General features: G+C 41.1%; 1 protein-coding gene across 1 annotated transcript; it reads right to left on the reverse strand.

Moving 5' to 3' along the window:
- Nucleotides 1–713: 713 nt before the first annotated feature.
- On the reverse strand, nucleotides 714–20,544 carry LOC131246292 (4-coumarate--CoA ligase-like 9). Its single transcript, XM_058246250.1, has 6 exons — nucleotides 19,454–20,544; nucleotides 13,008–13,197; nucleotides 11,139–11,284; nucleotides 10,981–11,048; nucleotides 9,341–9,443; nucleotides 714–929 (listed from the first exon to the last, which is right to left on the reverse strand). The coding sequence occupies exons 1-6, from the start codon at nucleotides 20,495–20,497 to the stop codon at nucleotides 804–806; spliced, it is 1,677 nt and encodes a 558-aa protein (XP_058102233.1). The 5' UTR covers nucleotides 20,498–20,544; the 3' UTR covers nucleotides 714–803.
- Between the last annotated feature and the right edge of the window lie 1,753 nt (nucleotides 20,545–22,297).

Below are 22,297 nucleotides of genomic sequence, written 5' to 3' on the forward strand. Positions count from 1 at the left end.
GGGTTGAGCACCAACCTGACCCAACACGCCGGACTTTCAGCCCTACATTTCAGGTCCTCGCAGGGACACAGATGGACCATCTATTTTTTGAGACAAAAATCAGGTCCAAGTCCACCCCACTGGCCTAATGAACCGCTCTAGCGATGATGATGATCATGACCATCCATGCTACCCTGCATAGAATTGGGCAAATGCTAGTGGAGCCTCTACATTTCTTTTCACATATCTAGACATAATGGCGACTGTTCTTTGTGATTATCTGGCCAAATCTATTGTCATTTAGTAGATTTTTCACTACATAAATTATTAGATGCCACTATCCATTGCATGGCCCTATTACAAGACGTTATTTTCTATTTGCAGCCAGGGTTCCCCTGCAAGTCCTGTAGAATAGACTTATTACTATAAGTTAGGATTTCTCAAATACATCCCGATCTAATATTACATTGAGACCATATCCCATCCAAGCTGTTCATCTGATTAAATACTATGGTTGAAAGTGGCTTCCTTGAATGGACAGTTTACATTGAGAACGTCCATTTACCGAGCTATTAAGTTGGTTTGATTAATGTGAAATTTGGATCACCAAATGAATAATCCTGATCACTGATTCCCAGAACAAAATTTCAAAGACTAGACAACCACAAGGAAGAAAAAACCTCTCCCATTATATTTCCTATGGTTGGAAGCTGCAACTGGAAAACAATGAAGAATTGCATGAATGGAAGATTCATTAAAATTACTAGAACTATATATGCATTTGATTGTTAGCATGGCCACATGTCTCCAAGAAAAAGAATGAATTATAATTTCGAAGAAGAGCTTGAAAGAGCATGACTGACCAGCTCCCTCCTCAAGATCTTTCCAGCAGCAGATTTTGGTATCGAGTTTACGAAAGCTACTCGTCGTATTTTCTTGTATGGTGCAACCTGTAGCAAGAACAGTAAGACAAATGGAAAGTGAAAACCCATGATTAAGGAATAATTGAAAATTGGTAAATGATGTTGGGTTTTGCTTTTTAAGGCATCTTTGGATACACAAAATCCATACGTACTTGGAAATTGTTTTCCACTAAAAAGACGGTTGGGCTGTTAGGATATATAGTTTCACAAAGTACTCATTACACTTTATCCACAGGATTTTTGTGGCACAAGAAACTGACTGTTGTCTAGTGAGTATGTGGATTCCACTTGCTATCCAAATAGGACCCTAAATATGCAAATTCTTTTTCAACAGTGTTCGTGGAAATAATCATTGGAAAATTATTTTTCCATATTTTCCCGTTGGATTCCACGTATACAAGCATGCACTTAAATGTTTTGAAATGGTTAATGAATCATTTCACTTCTTTGGGTTACAATTGAAGGGAAGAAACCAGAAAATAAAAATAAAAAATAAAAAATAAAGGAGGAAAAAGATAATAGATGCATTTGGATGCACTCTTCATGAACATCCACACCGTTAGTTTGGCAGAATGGGTCCATGTCCAAACACCCAAGCATTATGCAGCTGGTCAGCAATGATGTGGGAACAGCATTAGGTGTGGGCCATAATGCCCAGGGTGCAATGTCAAGACAGACTGAGACACCTCCCGATATCTTAAAAGAAGATGACCATTGCGCTCATAGAATACCATAACCAATAACTTCTTTGAAGTATCTGAGTATACAAAACATGAGTTCCATATGAAGAACATGAGGAGTTTGCATAAACTGACTGACTACACTTACATGAAAAGTAATATCAAGTCAAGTGATCGTTAAGTAAATCAATTTTCCAACGAGACAGCGATGTCTTCTTAGATTATCAATTAACTCTCCGTGGTCCACACTAGGCTTCTAGTTTGGGTCCATAGGAGTTTCAACTAATTTGGCTCTAAAGAGACAGACTCAACCAGTAAATCCATCACATATTTTTGTTACGACAAATTAATACCCACCTTAGTTCTTGATATTTCAATACCTAGCATGTATCGAAGACTGTCCGAATCCTACTGTATAGAAGTATTACTATAAAAATGCCTTCAACTTGTCAACACCTGAACCATCAATGCCAGTGACAATGAAAGCATCTACATACACTAACAAGATAATGACACTTGCCTCACTTTGCCTGACAAAGACAAAGTAGTCAGCATGACTCCATTTCATTCCATATTCATACACTATTTTACTAAATTTGTTGAACTAAGCTCATGGAGATTGTTTTATATTATAAATGAACTTCTTAAGATGACAAACTTTATCACGCTCCCCCTAAATAACAACTCTAGGTGGTTTATCCATATAAACTTCTTCAGTAAGATCACTAAGAAGAAAACTCATTCTTCACATAAAGTTGGTATAAGGACCAATCCAAAATTGTGGCAACTAAAATTATTACCCACACAGAATTAAGCTTTGCTAACAGAGAAAATATCTCAGAATAGTCGACACCTAGGCCCTAAGAGTTACCTTTAGTGACCATCCGAGCCTTTAAGTGTCCCATTAAGCCATCAAGATTGTACTTAACTATATACACCTATTGACACCCAACCACTCATTTTCTGGAAGGTAAGTCCATTAAAGTCTGGGCTTGATTGTCGTGGAGAGCAGTCATCCCATTTGAGAGCTTCCTAGGAAGAATGAAGAACAAAACGTATACGACAAGAATAAACTAAATTTGCAAAGGAGATTAAACAACAAAGGAAACAAAATGAGAAATGGGATGTGGAATACAAGAATGTATACTCTTGTGAGTAGTAACAGGCAAGTTGTCTTTATTAGATGCTAAAGAAGGAGATTCGGGAGGACGTCATTACTATGCTTGGGACATCTGGAGTAGACTTGCAATGACTGAACTAAGTGTTGTACAGAAATTTCTTCCGATGAAAGTTCTGTGTCAGGCACAATGGAAAGAGTAGCAGACATCTCCCAAACTGCAACAACTTACCATCTTTAAAAAATAGGGGGTACTTTCAAAGAACATGACATCAGTTAAAACAATGTTTACGAGAGACAGGATTGTAGCATTCGTATCTTTGTTGGGCATGTGAGTATCTAAGAAATATATACTTGATACCCATGGGTTCAAACTTGTCAAAAGCGTGATCTAACTGATGTACGAAACACACACCTAAGCACCTTAAGAGGGACAGAAAACACAAATATATCAAGACACAAAATAGAATAATATGGTTTACTATTCAAAAAAGAAGAAGACATCCATTTTATTAAATAGCATGCAGTTAAAACTGCAGCACTTCAAAACATTTTTGAAACATATATGTTGAACAACAGAGCCCGAGTAACCCCGACTATTACCTTCAGCAATACCATTTTTTGTACCATGTGCACATAAGGTTTGATGAACAACGCCATGACACAAGAGACGAATTAAATTCATGAGATGCATATTCCCTAGCATTATTTGAATGTAGAACACACACCCTAGAATTTAATTGTGTTTGCACTTCCATATGAAATTCTTTAAAGAAAACACTTCAAAGCAATCTTTATTAAATATGATTAGGTCATGTGAGAATAATCATCCACACAAATAATATACTTAAAGGCAAAATAAACTATTACTATGTAGTGGACCTCGCTCATTAATATACTACAGAGAAAGGACTATCACTCCTTTTGTCCACATTAGGCGGAAACGGGACTTTATGATGCTTGCTTAACTCGCAAGCTACACATTCTAACTCAAATACATAAGATAACGACGGAACAAGACTCTTTAAACTACACGATGGAGGGTGACAAAGCCTGCAATGCCACCAGTGAGGTGAGATATCTGTCTACAGTGTAGCTCCAATTATTCCATTGTCGAGATAATAAAGACCATTCTCTTTGTCTTCCACCAATTGTCCTTCCCTTCTTTAGATCCCGAAATTTACAATAGGAGGGATATAATGTAACAGATAAATTAAGGATTTTGTTATCTTATTTACTGAGAATGGACTCAGAGAAAATTTAGGAATATATAACACTAATGTTAATACAAGAGATGGTGTAAAATAAACAGTACCAAACCCAGACACATGAGTTGAGGTACGATCAGCTAATGTTACAGAGAAAATGGGAGCAGACTTATCTAATCAAAACAAGACAAGATGGTCTGAAGCTTCAGAATCAATAACCCAAAGAACATTTTCAGAGAATGCAAGACATATCATACTTGATTGAGCAAGAGTAGCAGTGGAAGAGAACACATGGTTCAAACAATTTTTTAGCAATTTGGCAAACCCATCCTTAAACAATATAACTATATCCCCTATCATACTTGATTTAAAATGAGCTAAGATGGGCTTAACTACAGAGTCCTTAGAACTACCATTAGAAGATCGAACTTGTTATTGGTGGCGTTATTGTTGTTGTAATAAAAGAAGCAGTGTGAATATGCCTCTCATAAGATTAGAAGTGACCAGAGTTGTAATTGGATTCACCCATACTAGTTTGTCAATGAGGTCCAACATGCATCATTCGTGCAGTTAGAAAGCCCACAATGAGAGCAATGGTAGTTTCCAAGACCATGACCACGGCTATCACCAAACTCTGCACCACAACCTCCCCAAGTATTTCTACCACAAAAGTGATTTCCCCCTAAATCTCTACTCCCAAATCATCCACCGCGACTTCCCTTCTCCCCTATAAGAAGAGAAAATAAATGCCAATAGATCGAATGAAGATGAACTTGGAGTATTTACACTAACAACACAAGCAAACACAGGCAAACACCACTATCACCGAGAATCTAACCTCGCATTGGTTGGAACTTAAAACGAAGACCATAAACAAATTTGGAGACGAAATTCCTTCCATTGTCGTCTCATCGTCACATAATCAGTTGATAAGGGATGGTATACTTTCAGTTTTTCCCATATACCCTAGAATGTCGAATACCCGCCTACGCTCTTATCCCCTTATTGAAGGGCAAAGATGTTTTGAAGCAACTCGTATATACAAGTCAAATTCTTCTCACCTGAATACATCTCTTTTAAAAGAAGATAACATTTGAACTAATACGTGGTTCCATGCTATTCCATAAAAGAGCAATAATCTTAGCAACTTCTTGCACCCAATCTTCATAATCTTTTAGCTTTCATTAGGCTTAGGAGATCTTAGGGCCTGTTTGGATACGCGTTTTGGGATGTATTGTATCGTATTAGACGTTATGATTTGACGTTTACCGTGTTTGGATTGGTGTTGAGGGTCAAATATTGCATATCAGACCCAATTATTGCCTGGATTTACAAGCATGATACCGTTCAATGGCCCGATTTAATCGTGTTTGTGATGCAGAGTGTATTGACGAGCATGGATTGAAAAGGATGCTAAAGGCATGAATTTAACGCTCAAGCATCACCAAGGCATTGGACGGGACTCCATGGGACCAAGATAGAGGATTTACACGCCGGAGATCAGAGAAATTCTAGCCACTCACTTTAAACAGGCCTGGAAGACGTCCATAATGCAAGATCACAGGGTTCCCACCATCTGATCGGCTCCAAACTTTATACATGGCCTGAGGACCATAAATGAACTGTACACGTAAAATTTCAGCTCCTGGATCCTTGTGAAAATGGCCCAATGGACAGATCAGCCTATAAATATCTGATCTGGGGCCCACCTGATAGCTGGATATGCTTCAATTTTGGTCTCAACCCCTTAAATCAGATGAGAAAAGAGATGGACGGGGTGGATTTTTCACATACATCATAGTGGACCCCACGTGTACATGTGGGAGTGCACAGGCGGTGCACTCCCGCAACGCACCAGGCTTGCCGCCCGGTCAAAACAGGGGCTGACCCGTCTCTCCGAAAAATGTCCAACGGACGGACAACGTCCATCCGGTTTTGAGTTGTGGGGCCCATACATCGTTCAAACGATAGATCTGGACCGTCTATTCGATCCTTTAGACGGCCAAGACCAACGTATAGGTGTCCGTTTGCCACCTTGCAAGCAGTTGTGTGAAGATCTCAGCGGAACGGAAGATGGACGGTAAAATGGAAAGTTTAGTGGACCACACCTAATCCAAGCCAAACAATCCATTCCCGAATGGTTTTTCGAGAGTATTCCAATGAACGGAATGGATTTACTGTCTGGCACCAATCACAGGCCACCATCTTTCACAGCAACGCATTGACGACGCTCTGTTTGCGAAAGAGAGTTGCGTTCAAATTCGGGTGGGCCACCATTGTTGATCGGATGGCCGATCCAAACCATCCATCGCCAAGACCATCCAAAAACGTCCCAGGTGACATTATTTTTCAGGAAAATAAGCTTGGAAAGGGGTGTCTTTGCTACGCATGATTCTTGGTGCGTAAACAGCTTTACGCATGGGTTTTGTTTTGGCTGCGTAAAACTCCAAACCGACTACCCTTGCCTATAAAAGGGAGAGAGAGAGGATGTGTAAAGGGGATCTGGGAGACGTTGGAAGCCAAGAAGAGCAAGAAGGAGAGAGAGAGAGAGAGTTCGGCCGGCTGGTTCCGTTTCTTCCCTGTTTTCTTTCAATTTTAGTTGTTTTCTTTTAAGATGTTTAGCCTAATCATGTCTATGTTAGGCTAAACCTCTTAGCTAGGGCTAAGAGGTGAAGCTCGTAGCGTGATGGGAGAATTCATGTATGTGCCCTTTTGTTTAGATTGAATGGATTTGGATTTAATTTTATTATGGAAATATTTTTAGTTTTTAATGGTCTGTTGTGACTGAAATTATAATGGGTCTGCGATGGCTTTGAGTATTTCTTTTTCCTTCATTTGATTATGACGTCAGGAAGCCCTGTTGTTCGCCATCGACTCCTGGGCATGGTTGGATGACGGTACCTTTCCTAACCTTCATAGCATGTTGATTGGTTGGTAATTAGTTAAATTCTGTTGTTTGTTTTGTCTCCTGGGCATGGTTTGGTGATGGAATCCATTCTAATTCATATACTTTTCATCTCTTTAGAATTATATCAGAGGAAGTTTAGTTTAATTTCCATGATTTTTTAAGTAGGCATAAGATCTCCCTGATCTCTACAAGTGGATCCTCTGAATCCCTAGTTTCTTATCTCTGATTTCTCTTAAGTTTTACATTAATCTCTCACCATTATTCATCAATTTATATTCGATTTAGATTTTATCTTAGGCTAGTTCTATTTCTACCTAGTTTCAGATTACGTACAGGTATCAATCCCTTGGGATTCGACCTCGGTCTCACCGAGTTTATTACTACATCACATCCCTATACTTGGGGAGTGAACAATTGGAGTGAATAGGAGTTGATTCCCATGCATGCGAATACAAACTCCAGCCAAATTTTCGAACCAACAGTATTGTCAGTGGGTTCTATTGCCGTCAATACTTCGTACTCATTGCGCTGTATTCGGCAGCGGATGAAAGTTTGAAATTTGTACGATTACAAGATATCTGGTATCTATGCAGTGTAAGATCGGGACCGTTCATTTGGTACATTTCAACGTGAAAATCATCTGGGCCAGAAATCAGAAAGTTCCATACGTTAAAGAAGCCACCCGACCCAATTAAGGTTGTACAATACGCAGACATAATACGTCCTATCCAAACATTGATCTGTATAACGTATTGTATACTATGCCAAACAATACCTCCTATCCAAACATTGATTAGTATCTGATTGATTTGGATGTATTCTGAAAACCGTCCAATGTATACATGAACAGTACCCAAATATAATATAATACAATACTATACGCAAATCCAAACAGGCCCTTAGATACTTTAATTTCCTTCTTCCTATAAGAGATACTTACATGAATGTGGCCTATTATAAATAATTCTCACCATTAAGCTTGGTCGAAACAATTTTAGGATTCATGGATTCAAATTAAGGCAAAAGACCAAGGTATTCCATATTGGTAACGGTGGCTGTAACAGTCACCACCATTACCGACATGGGTATTGGCTGTAACGGCTTATACAGCAGCGTAACGACTATTACGACCCCCGTAACGATTGAAAATTTTTCTTTTACTCGAAAAATTCTTAAAAAAAATATCTAGAAAATAAAAAATAATGTAAATATTTTAAATATGCATTCATTTTTTGTTTTGAACATGTTTATAATATTGTAATGGTCCACTCTTTCGTGAGAGTGGTGTATTAGATTGTTTGGTTAATATGATTATATGTCTCTAATGTTTACACATCACAATCAAGCATTAGAACTAGAAATTAGGAAAAAAAAGGGGGGGGGGGGTTCATAAATGCTACTTTTTCAATTTTTTGAAAAAAAAGGCCCTTGGAGCTTCTATCCGCTCAAATCACTTCAATCTAAAAGCTATAGTAAGAGTGGTCGAAATCTGTTGTAAAATGATATAGAAGAGTTTTTGGAATGAGAAAATTGAGTAAATGGATTTAAATTGAAAAAAGTGATCATTTTTTGAATATTACGTGCATAACGGTCATTTTGCCCCGTAACAACCTTTACGACCACCGTAAAGGCTGATACAGTCTCAAAAAACCAACTTCCCCGTTTCACCCCCGTAACGTGTAGCGGTCATGGTTGTTACCTATATGTATCGGGCCTTTACAAGTGTATTGTAACGGAAATGGAACACCTTGCAAAAGACTGCCCTTGGCATCGTTCTTTACATCCAAATTCAAGGAAAAGAAGGGATCAAACATTTAGGGAAGAACTTGAATTTGAACTCACCAAAAACTTGCTTTAAAAAAACATAGATAAATGATTACCCCCATACACGTACGGACAGATCGATAATGAATACAAAGAACCCCTCACTTTTATTCATGATCTCTACCCCCGCACTTGATCTTCAAATCTGACCATAGATGCATAGTGGCCCACTCTAAACAACTAAAATGGTTGTATTTGAAAGTGGGCTTCAAACACACTCACGTGGCACAACTACGCAACCCTCAAATGACTTTGGACTTCACCTTGTGGAAAAGAAAATTGAAGAGAAGAGAAAGAAAGTGAAAGAAAAGGGGAAGGAATGTGATATTGGATCTTTTTCCGTTTTGATACCATGTTTCTTGAGTTAGATTTAGAAGGAGAAAGAGAGAATATGAGAAGAAACAAGAGAAAAGACAAGGCTTAGAAGGTGGTGATGCCCCTAGCACTCTTATTATCATTAAGGCTTTCATCATATATGTGAAAGTATAAAAATACCCCATGCTTAAGTTAGTCCATAACTAAAGCTCATATGCTTAAACTATATGCTAACACATCAACTTAACGACTAAACAAAAGGAATAATGAAATGAAACAATAGAACCCATGATGTGCATGTGAAGTGGGCCACACGTATGATCATCACCATCCATCATGGAACGTCAACAGATATAAATTGAGACAGTTAATTGAACTAACAGTACCTGTTTTGCAACGAAATCCATGACTTGTTTTTCAGTAAGGGTGCTACCAGGTTTTCTCACCACATATGCCATGGGTATCTCCCCCGCCTCTTCATCAGGGTACCTATCACCTCATAATTGAGACAAGTGAGAAAATGAAAGAATGTATAAGCTGACGTGAACTTGCATTTTGAGAGCAATGAAGACAATGTTGTAGATTTGACAGTAAAAGGTATTATTACCAAGGATTGAATTGAGAGATCTGTGTAAAATATCAACTTAATTATGTATATACACCTTAAGGGTTAGAGCATGATTGGATTCAGATAAAGTTTTGTTGTGACCAGCAATCCATGGCATGCTGTCATGGCTGGTTGATCATGGATATACTGTTGCTGACTAGTTGTTCCATCCGTTGTTCGTCAAAAGTCATGGATCATGGACTGGATAGATTGCACCACATGTGGGGAACTAAAGAATGGTTGGTAGCACATTTACACGTTCACATTAACACATGTGCAACATTTTTTAGTGCTCGAAGATTATGGTTGCACATACGAACATGTGGGATGCTTGAACTTGGATGGTCGCATGCATGGCATATTGAACATGTCATGCATGTGCAGAGATAAGTATGATCCTCATGCGCACCGAAATTATAAAGTGTCAAAGACGAGTAGTTCCACCACTCACCAGATGAACCCAATCCATAATCCAACATGCATTGTTCCTGTGCACAAGGAGGTTGACAAACCATGGACGTGTACAGTTGTCCATGACTACTAGTCGAGACACAAGCTTGCCCAAATGCAAACAGCTCCCTAGCCTTTGATGACATGATGGGGCTTCCAAGCTCATGGTAATTGGCAATGCTAGAGTAGCCAACCAAGGGGCCATGCATGTAGAATCATAGACACTAGTTTTTAACCATAGAAGGCAGGAAGAGTACTAAAACCAGTGCAGAGATTGAGCCTGTTGCTAAAAATGGATGGCATCCAAGTTCACCAACTTGAGGCTGCAGGTCCAACCCAAGCTGACCTAGCCACAAGATAAATAGAAGGAAAATTGTTGCTTACAAAAATGACCAAAAAGTATATTTCAATGAGACAAAAACACATGTACAGGCAACACATTATGGAGAATTCCAATAGACTTTGTTGCAATTGAATCAGAATAATAGAAAAGAAACTATCAAGGATGCATTTGAACTGTCCAATTCCATATGCATGCTTAATATAAGTTTACAGTAGGTCTATGGAAATGGCCGAGGGATTTCCCTTGAGGAGTCCAATTTCCCTGTAGTGCACCAAGACAAATACACTTAATGGGTCACTTGAGGCATTTGATGGGTAATTCTCATAATAGCACACCCAAATTTGGAATAACTCCATCCTCGCTGCCTCCATATCAGGGAAATACTCATACAAAGATTTCGTCAACTTCCCTATCTAGGTTTGAAGACCACTCTTACCATTGGATAGGGAATCCTTTATTGGATTTGTATCATTTTGAGAAAGATTGGATGCAAATAGTCCGGTCAGTTGTGAATTAGTTTGTTAGATATCAATCTCAAAACAGATCTCAATGCGTGTTCTCAAAGAAAAACTCAACATATAGAAAATCTAGCTCATAGATCAGACATGCCACTATCAGATACATACGGAATCACAGCAGCGTCAGCGATCTCTGGATGGGATTGAAGCAATTGCTCCAGTTCAGCAGGAGCAACCTGCAACCAAGTCCCAATTCAATTAGACAGATCGAAAAAGCAGAGTGACTATTGCCACAAGCACAAGTTTCAACAAAATAACCTAGTTACCTGGTATGCCTTGAACTTTATAAGTTCCTTTAACCTGTCAATGACATAGAGAAACCCTTCATCGTCAAAGTAACAGAGATCACCTGTCTTTAACCAGCCTTCAGAATCTAACGTGGAGGCAGTCGCCTCATCATCATCTACATAACCTGCACAAACACCACCAGTGTTCCATTCATCAACTGAGAAATAAAGTAGCAGTTTATCTATGGGAGGAATAAGGAATTTCCAATCAAGTTTCCAAAGCTGTCTGTCAGCGATTGGAATCTCAAGCGACGGAGCTTTTGCAAGAAAGGACCATTATCTTCTTACAGATGACCTCATGTTTGTTGTCTTGTCAATGATGAGCAAATAAGAAAAAAAGAATTTCATGTAACTCAATTTTACAAGTATTATTGCAGTGGCAGTTTCAAAACCCACAAAGATCGATAAGGCCATGGCCCAGCAGGTAACAAAAATCTCTTTTTACCAATACACATAGGTTGCACATGGTCCTCATTAGCATTTAAATAATAAAAATAATTTAAATAATTTTAAAAAAAAAAAGAAGAAGAAGAAGAAGAAAAGATTCTGCCACCATTTAAAAACCACACCATGTCATACATGGAAGAATGCTCCATAGGTGCAGTACACAATCACGACAATGGTGATCAAGGCATGATCAGTGGGTAGTATTTTGAGCTAATTTCATGTTTAACTAAATAGTAGAAGGTGAGAATCTGCAACCATTAATCAAAAACCAGTAGTGCTCCCAAATGCAATATATTTGCAAAGAATAAAATGACAAGATACAAAACCTGCCTTAGTTCAGCGTGCGTTTTGTTGCACCAAATATCATCAAATTTCATGGTATTTCATGATTAATAAATCTAATTTGGTGCAACCAAACGCACTCTTAAACACAATACTACCAAGAAATAAAGGAAGAATATGCCCCTAGGAGAAAAATATACACAAAAAAGAAAAAAAAAAACACGGTTTATGTCGAAGGGGTGGAACATCAATGGTCTCAAAGCATGAAAAAATGGAAAATAGAATAAAGGAATAAGGTGGAGAGTCCAACAGATACACATGAAATTGCTACTACATAGTTCTGAGACTGAGAAATGGATGAAGCGATGTGAGAAACGGAAGCAAGATATGTCTCATTTTACAACATTTTTCATATTAGTTACTCAAATGCAGAAAGGAATGTGGGAAGCAGTTCTAAATCGCTTGTACTACCCTGCTACCAGTGAAATGAAATACCCATGAATAGCAAACAGTATCATAACAATAAACCAACTGAAAAAAAAAAAAACAGTTGTATATCACTAAAATGGCCATAATAGAGCATTTACAAGATTGTGATAATGCATGAAAGAACAGCAACATTACTTCAATGCAGTGTATTAGTTGCCGATCCATGTCCTATCATCTCCCATTAAAAGACAGTTGGTGGAACCTCACAAGCATTTCAAAATGCGAATTTTCAGACACTCATTCAAATATGAGGTTTAGGATTCCCACCCACCATTATTTGAAGGCAGGAGATACGTGCAATGCACATGGATACTTGAAGCCCTTTATTATTATCATGAGAAGAACTTTGATACACCGGCAGTGTGATGGATGATATGCAGACGCTTACAATTACTTAGAAATTGCATATGTTGCATTGAAGTAATTCAAATCAAACTGTCCAAATGTCCATGAACCAGATGTTAGAATTGTTCAACCAATATTCAATTCGGCTGAGACTTGGCCACAATTGGTTCCAAAATTGAGTAAGTTTAACTTGAGTTAATGTTTTACAAGTGTACAATTTCAAAGTGCCTGTGTACCAAGTGTCACACTCTACCAGAGTATCAAATAACTTGCCTTATTATTTACCTTTCATGATTGTTGGTCCACGTAACCACAGCTCGCCTTGTTGGCCAGGAGACAACGCCTCACCAGTTGTAGGATCAACTATCTTAGCTTCTATGTTCTCAGAAAGACGGCCCACAGACCCATAGCGCTGGCACTCTTCCGGCCCCAAAGTCCTTGTTACTCCACCCGATGACTCAGTCAAACCATACCCCTAAAATGCAAAAAGGAAAAGAAGATCACTAACTACTACATGGACACGAGCATCTGTCCGCCACACATGTATAAGAACAAGTGCATGCGTATCATCCAACATACTCTGCAGAGTATTAAATAATTCTCCTTTTCATCTATCCTCCACTTGTTCCGGAGTCTTTCTTGATATTTTATTTATCAGTGGCTACAGTTATTTTCTACGGTGTGTACAGTATGATCCTCATGGTGGGGCCAACCTCGCTTCTCACACAAGTGCAGGGGCCAAGCCACTCATCAGATGTAATCCAACGGCTAGATGTGTTTTCATCAAAATATTGGGCAGGCCTGATCATCATGTAAGACTCACGAGCAGAAAAACAGTCGTGCATCATAGGCACACATTGGCTGACTGTCCAAATTCATATGTGTTGGATCAGGCACGTTCATCAGGCGGTCCCACTATAGATGTTCCTCAGCTCAAAAACACCGGTACAATAATAGAAAAATATGGCCGAAGATTTTGATACCCAATGTCCATTTGTGGCCCACATGAAGAGTGCGGTAGGTTGATCAGTAGGCCCAAATATCAGTCTCAACCAAAAGTTTAGTGGGCCCAACAAGGTTTCAATGGCAGTCGTACCGATTCCTACTCTCTTTGTGTGGTGTGACCCACTTGAGTTTTGTGATAGATTTATTCTTCAGATAACGTTCTAACCTGAGCCACAAATGGACAGAGACGGTGTCACACACACACACACACATCACAGCAAGCCTCACAGAGGTTTTGAATTTGGCTCTCTGCGACCGTTAAATTCGCGTCAGTGGACCTGCCTCCTTATGGTGGACGATGTTGATTGCAGGGCCCACCGGACTAACCGCCTGCGTCTGACCGCTTGTTTTTGTCTATGGAGATAGGTGATGGAAGTCCAATTCTCTTGGACACGGATTGCGTCCTACCCCCGCCCGTCTCTAGCCACGAACGGGCAGTTCTGTTAGCAGGCCCACCATCATGTATCTGTTTATCCACGCCGTCCATACCTTCTCTCATATTCTTTGAAGGTATGAGCACAAAAATGAGGCAGATCCAACGATCAAATGGACCACACCACAGTTGACTCTTGCATTTAATGCTTTCTACGTTTAATGCAACCCAAGCTTATTATTTGGTGTGGTCCACTTGAGCGTTGGATCTCCCTATTTTTGTGCACACGCCTTAAAATGATCTGATAAAAAGGATGGACTGCGTGTATAAACAGATACATCACGGTGGGCCCACCCGCAGAACTGCTCGTTCGTGGCCAGAGAAGGGCAATTCTAATCGAAATCGGATTTACTGAATTAGTCCGCTTTATCGTACTGAGTAAACTCTATTGTGCCCTGGAAACGGATTGGCTACTCCCCCTGCAACCAGCCAACGGCTGGTGGTCGGTGCTATGTGGGCCCCACCTTGATGTGCATGTTTCATCCATGCCGTCCATCTAGTTTTCTAGATCATTTTATGGTATGATACCTAAAATGAGTTATATCCCAATCTTAAGTGACCACACTACAGGAAACAGTATTGAATGGGCGTCGACCATTAAAAACCTTTTGGGGGGCCATAAAAGTTTTGGATCAAGCTGATATTTGTTTTTTCCCTTCATCTGGGCCTATATGACCTAATCAACAGATTGGATGTCAAATAAACAACACAGTGTGCCTTAGGAGGATTTGAATGGTGGGTATCCAATCAATATTGTTTTCCTGTGGTGTGGTCCACCTGAGATTTATACCCCTCTCATTTTTTGTTTAAAGCCCTGAAATGATCCGTAAAAATGGATGAAACACATACATCATGCTGGGCCCACAGAGCACCGAACACCAGCCACGGGCTGGTGGCAGGGGGAGCAGCCAATCCGTTTCCAAGGCCAATGCATGTAGTTAATCCACGCTGTCCATCCGTTTTTCCATCTCAGTTTAGGAGTTGAGCCTAAAATTAAAGTATATCCAAAGCTCAAGTGGACCACACCACAGGAAAAGTGGGAATAATGATTTCCACCGTAGAAACCTTAACAGGGCCACAGTGATGTTTATTTGTCATCCAACCTGTTTACAAGAAGGAAAACATAAATATGATTGACCTAAAACTTATGTGGCCCCAAAAAAATTTTGGCCCGTAGACATTCAATTCATACTGCTGCTTCCTGTAGTGTAGTCCACTTGATCTTTGAACATGCTTCATTTTTGGGCTCAAGCCCTAAAATTATCTTGTAAAGTAGATGGACGGAGCGGATAAAATACATAAATTACAGTGGACCCCACAGATTTTACTCACGACGCTTAACGTACTGAGTTCTCAGTAAGTAATCCGCGCAAAACTTCCACGTTATCCTATCTATTCAAGAAGAATTTGTTTCAGCCGTCCATTTTGCTTCCGCTGATCAAACGGTCATAATCCTGCTCTTACTGATATTTTCTCATTGTAGTCTATCCACGGGGAAACAACATCATATGAACGGTTCAGATCCTCTTGATGCAGGCACGCACGGGCAATCGCCCAGCGGTCCTACACAATTTTGGAATATCTGGGGAAAATGCTCAAATGCTACGATAATTCGCGATTCTCGTAAATCAGGCACTCACGTGGACGCGGTTTGGATAGTGACGCAGCCACTAGCCACCTCGGTGCTATGTAGGCCCACCATGATCTGTGTTTTATCCACACCGTCCATCCATTTTTACACATCATTTTAATGATTTATACCATAAATGAGTCAGATCAAAATCTCTGGTGGACCACACCATGGAAACCAGTAGTGTTTGAACGTCTACCATTAAAAACCTCCTAGGCCCACTGTAATGTTTATTTGACACCCAACATGTATGTTAGGTTATACAGACCTGGAAAGCAAAAAAACCAAATATCAACTTGAACCAAAACTTTTGTAGTCCCAGGAAGTTTTTAATGGTGAGAGTTCAATCAACACTGTGTGGCCCACTTGAGATTTTGATCTACCTCAATTTTGGGTTCATACCATAAAATTATCTGTAAAAATGGGTGGACGGCATGGATGAAACACATACATCATGTAGGGGTCCACAGAGCACCGACCACTATCTATTGGCCACTGGAAGGGGGAGTAGCCAATCTGTTTCCCGATTGATGTAGACTGCCCATTAGGTCCAACTGACGTCTCGTTTGTTACCATGCGACATCTCGTGCGCTGAGATGCAAATATCACACCGACAGGAGGATGTCAACCATCTAATCAATGGCCTGTAATATGGACGGTCAAGATAATTTATACAAAATTTGGTCTAATCATCAATTTGATCCATCTATTATCTACCTCCCATCATCATGAATTGTTTATAATTCTAAAGAATCTCTTCTCCCATCCATGAGTTGAAAAAAGTACAGTTATAAAAGAAAGGCCAAATCAATGATGGATTTATAATCCGGTGTGTTTTAATATCACATGGTAGCACTTGAAATATGTTATAGACTTAATGGACAGTTTAGATCTATCTATTGGACTGTCCAAGTTACCCAATACAACTAGGCGCACTGTAAAACTGTGCTCCTCAGAGCATTAGAGCATTTCTCTAACATACAAAACCCCACTGATATCTTCCTGTGACCCTGTCGTACTCAAATATAAAACAGCCTAATCCATTAACGGAAAAGCGACTCGCGGAACGTCAAACTAAAAAGGTTAATCACGTCAACCTGAAAAGGTTAATCGCATCACGCCAGCGAACATGGCATATGGATCGCATGACAGCGTCTGTACTTTAGTCGAGCCACAGCTCCATGCAGACGCGAGTTTCCTTGTAACACTGCTAGTGGGGCCCATCGTGATGTCCGTGTGACGTCCAATCCATTTATTAGTTTTGCCAGCAATATGATTTATTATTCGGCTCCCATCACGACACGAGCGGCTAAAACTGATGGACGGACTTCGAAGTTACGGACAACAACGGCTCCCACAGAATTCTGGGTTTACAGTAACTCCTTGCAAAAGGAGTGACGCGAAACAAGCGTCCAACGTGGGCGTTCTTGATAACTTCGCTTCTCACGGTCCATTTTCTCGTCCCGCATGGCACTTGACATTATCTAACTGGACGGAATTGCTCGTTCTCGTGCTGGGACCCACAACTAAGCAATTGATCCGACTCTGGTTTTTCCAGAAGGCGGCGCGAGAGCAGCTTCGCTGCGCCCCGAAACCAGCAACGTGGGTGCGACTCTAACCGTGGGCCCACCACTATGCATATATTATATTTCTACGCCGCCCATCAGGGCAATCAATGAGCTGGGACTGAGTAGGTCTTGGTCCGGATTTTGAACTGTTTTGGGCCAGCCATCCGGCCCTATTCAAAATTCAGATTTTTCAGACCCGGCCCTAACCCATTGACACACCTACCGCCCATCCCCATCCGTTTTTTCTCAGCATAAGCTCAAAAATACAGTACATGCAAGTGTGAAACCGTGGCCATCAGCCATTAAAAAGCTTTCGTAAGCCACGAGTTTTGGATAAGGTTGATATTTATAATTTTTGGTGGGGGGATGGTATCTGTGATGTTAACCTGTAAGGTCTATGGTTTTTGTAATTTCTTCTCCTGGCGGAATGTGAGAGATTACCCTTTGATTTACTGGAAGCAGAGGAGGAATTAGTGGTAGGTTATCAAACTGAATATTCAAGTATCAAATCTAATTTATTTTACATTGCCTCTTACCTAAATCTGCTAGTTTCTTCATTATTTGTAATAGTTTCCGAATAAATAAAACAGGTGGAGTCTTTGGAACCACAATTGGTATCTTTATTATATTAGCTAAAGCTTATCTATTCCTGTTCATTCCTATCGGAACAAGATGGACTTTACCTACTATGAGAATGGACCAACTATTAAATCTTGAATGGAAATTTCTTTTACCTATTTCTCTAGGAAATCTATAATTGACAACTTCATCTAAGTTTAAGATTGGATGGCCAACAAATATTACAGTGGGTATTGGGAAGTTTTTCATGGTGGGTTTTCAATTACCACTATTTCCTATAGTGTGGTCCACCTGAAACTTGTATGTGCTTCATTTTTTAGCTTAAGCCTAAAATGAGTTGGAAAATTGGATGGGCGGCACCAACATACAATTCATCCATTAAAATGAATCCCACAGTCAGGGTCGCTTGTAGGAGGCGGATGCATGCAGTCCAATGATTGCAATCAACATGCACCTTATTGCAATCAAAATGTAACTTATGGGTGGAACCCATAGTTAAAATGTCTAAAATATTGGACAATGATCCATGAAGCAACTTTCACCCATGACATAGTGAGATTTTATTGGATGGCATTTGATCCGCTGAGGTCGGTGGATTCTTAACTGTAGGCTCCACCTTGATGTATGTACCTTACATTTACGTTGTACGTACATTTTTAATGTTCGTTTTAAGGCATGAACCCAAAAATGAAGAAGATCCAAATCTCAGGTGGACCACACCATATGAAATAGGGCCTTTGTGACGTCATCATTGAACATTTCCGGTAGCTGAAGATTTAGATCTACCTCATTCTTTTTATTATGCAAAACGTGGATATAAGGCACATAAATCAAGGTGACCCCACAGTCAAAGATTCATTGAAGCCGCACACTAAGAGATGGGCCCGTCATCGTTTACTTTTTACTTTTCACCTTTTTTAAGTATGGGTAGGCGCTGGATGGAGTGCGCCCAGCACACGGCTGGGCTGAATCCGCTGCCCGATTTGACCGCGATCTGCTATACGTGTGCAACATCAGGACGAATAAGCTCTTCCATCTTTACACCCGGTCCGGACGCGGCTTGATGGGCCCACTGCAACGTTTGTGAGAAATCTAACCCGTCCATCAATTTTCGAGCTTAATTTAGAACATACGACGAGAACTGAGGAGGAGGATCCAAAACTCAAGTGGGCCAGACAAGATGATATAGTAGGCAAGAAATGCTACCGTTGAAACTTTACCTGGATCTTTATATGACATCAAGACCGTTTATAAGGTCATTTTCACTGGGATGAAGTGAAACAAAACTTCAGTGGCCATAAAATATTTCAAAATCCCTACTTTTTCGGCGCATTTGAGTTTTGGATCCTCCTCATTTTTGGTCTCATGTCCTGCAATAAGCACGAAAAATAAACGGACGATTTCGATTTCGCACAAACATTGTAGTGGACCCCATCCAGAATCCTTGAGCAGGAACTTCCTGCCAAAGGCTTTCGCAGTAAATCAGCGTCCGGTCGGTCCAGACATATCTACTCACCTGCACTATCTCCACGTTTGGGAAACGAGCCTTGAACCGCTCCGCTACCTCTTTTCCGAGCGGAGCTCCGCCGCACCCCACCGACTCCAGCGAGCTCAGATCGTACCTCGCGACCTCCTCTGACTTCGCCATCGCCACCACAAGAGGCGGCGCAACCGGAATGAACCGCACCCGGTGCGTCTCGACGACCCGAAGCATCGGCCCGAACTCGAATTTCTCCATCAGCACCATCGTCTGCCCCGTCGCCACCATCCCCAAGCACATGAACAATCCGTACACATGAAATAGCGGCAATGTCAACAGCACTACCGACGGCCCCACCTCGGATTCAGTGTCCCGCCGTGCAATGGATGTGATCATAGCGATAAAGTTCCGGTGCGTCGTGACCACTCCCTTGAACTTCCCGGTCGTCCCCGACGAGTAGAGGATCGCCGCCGGATCGGACTGGTTCACAACCGATCGGACGGCGGAGGATGCGACACGTGTCGTAGTCATCAGGGAGTGGAATTGGGGGGAATCGAGATGGATGATAGGGTGAGGGAAGGAGGAGGGAAGCTTGGAGGCGGTGGATGACGTGGCGAAGGCGATGACGGGGCGGCTGAGCTGGATTTGGCGGGAGATCTCGGAAGGAGTGGAGGCGGGGTTGGAAGGAGAGACGACGATGCCGAGGGAGAGGAGGGAGAGATAGAGGGTGGGGATATGGAAGGAGGGAGGGGAGAGAATGAAGGCCGTTGGATGGTGGTGGGGTTTGGAGTGGAGGGTTGGAATTAGTGATTGGAGATTGGAGGATAGGGTTTGGACTCTGTGGATTAGATCTGGGTAAGAGAGGGAAAGGGATGTGGTAGAGTCAATGAAGGCTGGATTTGAAGGGAGAGGGTTTGGAAGGAGAGACAACACGTAGGAAGTCGCGGAGAGAGGGAGGGTTTCGGGTGGGAGAGGGACGGGCGGACGGATGCTGTGGAAGATCTTGGTGCTGGAGTCGAAGCCGCTTCTGGGTTCCATGGAGGAGGATTGAGGGCTGGGATTTGACTTCTGATCTCCCATGTGCGCGTGAGATAGAGAGAGAGGGGGTAGAGATGATTGTTTTAGCAGCAGAGAGGAGAGGAGTCCACGAAACAGTCAGAAGTGCGACGGTACGATGAGTTGGAAGCGGAAGCGGATTGGCTGGTGTACCTCTCACACCAGTTATATAGGTGCTGTATTGACGCCTACAAGTTGTGGGTGTGAGGTATACGAGGCATGTGTTATATCTAAACTGCACATCCATTCAGCCAGCTCATTTTAAAGCTTGAGACGAAATTTTAAAGCTTGAGAGGAAAAATAAGATAGATCTATCTATCAAGTGGACCATACCCCAGAAACCGATGAAACCGATGAAACCCCTTTCAGGGTCACAGAAGTTTTGGATTACTATATTGAGTATGTTTGGCACGCCTAGCCAATCCCGGATTAAACCTTCCCATCCCTTCCAATCCCTCGAACCAAACATATCCCAAGCAAATTTGAACAGATTGGATGGGATTTAAAGGTAATGATGGTGTTGTCGGTGGATTGTCTTAAGATCCATGGGATTGCTATATCCAGGGATTAGGTCACCCAGTCTGTTTGGCATGCCCGTACACAGACCGTTACTGCTGAAAATTCCTTGGGAGCCACAGAAGTAATTTTGGGTGGATTAATATTTGTGTTTTCTCTTCATTCGTACATGTAACTTTGCTAACAAGTTTGATGGCAAGCAAACATCATGGTGGGCCCTAAAAATTTTCTAATGGTTTGAACCATTGTCACCACTGCTTCCTATGGCGTAGTCCACTTGACTTTTGATATGCCTCATTGATGGAATTCTACACTAAAATTATAAGAAAAAAAAAAATGGATGGATGATGCGGATGAGATCCGCATACGACGGTGGCCCTTCAATGCTCCTGCCCGTTCCAGGCAGAGACAGCTGGGTAGCACCAATCCGCGTCAAGCGGAAACGTATTGTAGTTAAGCCAGTAGCCAATGGCTAGGGGTTGGTGCTCTGTGGGCCCTACCATGATGTATGTATTTCATCCATGCCGTCCACTCATTCTTCCAGATCATTTTATGGTAATAGGCTAAAAATGAGGTTGATCAAAATCTAAAGTGGACTACACAGTATTGACTGAACGCCCACCATTTAAAACTTTTTTGGAGCCACAAGTTTTGGATCAATGTGATATATAATTTTTCCCTTCATCCAAGTCTGTATGACCTAATTAACAGGATAGATGTTAAATAACCATTACAGTGGGCCTCAGGAATTTTTTAATGATGGAAATTCAATCAATATTGTTTTCCCATGGTGTGGTCCACCTGATATTTATATCTACATCATTTTTCTAATCAATCTTAAAATTATCTTTCAAAATGGATGGACGGCGTGGATAAAACACATACATCATGGTAGGCTCCACATAGCACCGACTACTAGCCACTGGCTGATGGCAGCGCCACCAGCAAAAAGAAGCTAAGAGCGACACGTTTCGATTTCCAATACGTGTGTGGGCACTAAGGAGCGCTGATTAGGTACTGCCCCGTCTGTTCCGAGCTCGGGACAGCAGAGGCCCCGAGGGCCACCGTTATGTATTACTTTCATCCATACGTTCTATTTATTTTTCCATACCATTTTAAAATAATACAGCAAAAATAAGGCTGGTATAAGGCTCCTGTGGACCACACCACAGGAAGTAGCAGTACTAAGGACACCTACCATTGAAACTTTCTTAGGTCCACCTTGTCATTTATTTTCCATCCAGCATATTGATATGGTCATATACACCGGATGAAGTGACAAAATAAATACATCGTAATCCATAACTT

The sequence above is a fragment of the Magnolia sinica genome, chromosome 5 (assembly GCF_029962835.1).
Source record: "Magnolia sinica isolate HGM2019 chromosome 5, MsV1, whole genome shotgun sequence".
Taxonomy (NCBI): Eukaryota; Viridiplantae; Streptophyta; class Magnoliopsida; order Magnoliales; family Magnoliaceae; genus Magnolia; species Magnolia sinica.

Coding starts and splice junctions, on each gene's coding strand:
- LOC131246292 (XM_058246250.1), bottom strand. CDS start 20,497: ATGGGAGATCAGAAGTCAAATCCCAGCCCTCAATCCTCCTCCATGGAA. Junction 13,198..19,453: donor CAAACGTGGAGATAGTGCAG/GTGAGTAGATAT, acceptor TTTGCATTTTAG/GGGTATGGTTTGACTGAGTC. Junction 11,049..11,138: donor TAAAGTTCAAGGCATACCAG/GTAACTAGGTTA, acceptor ACTTGGTTGCAG/GTTGCTCCTGCTGAACTGGA.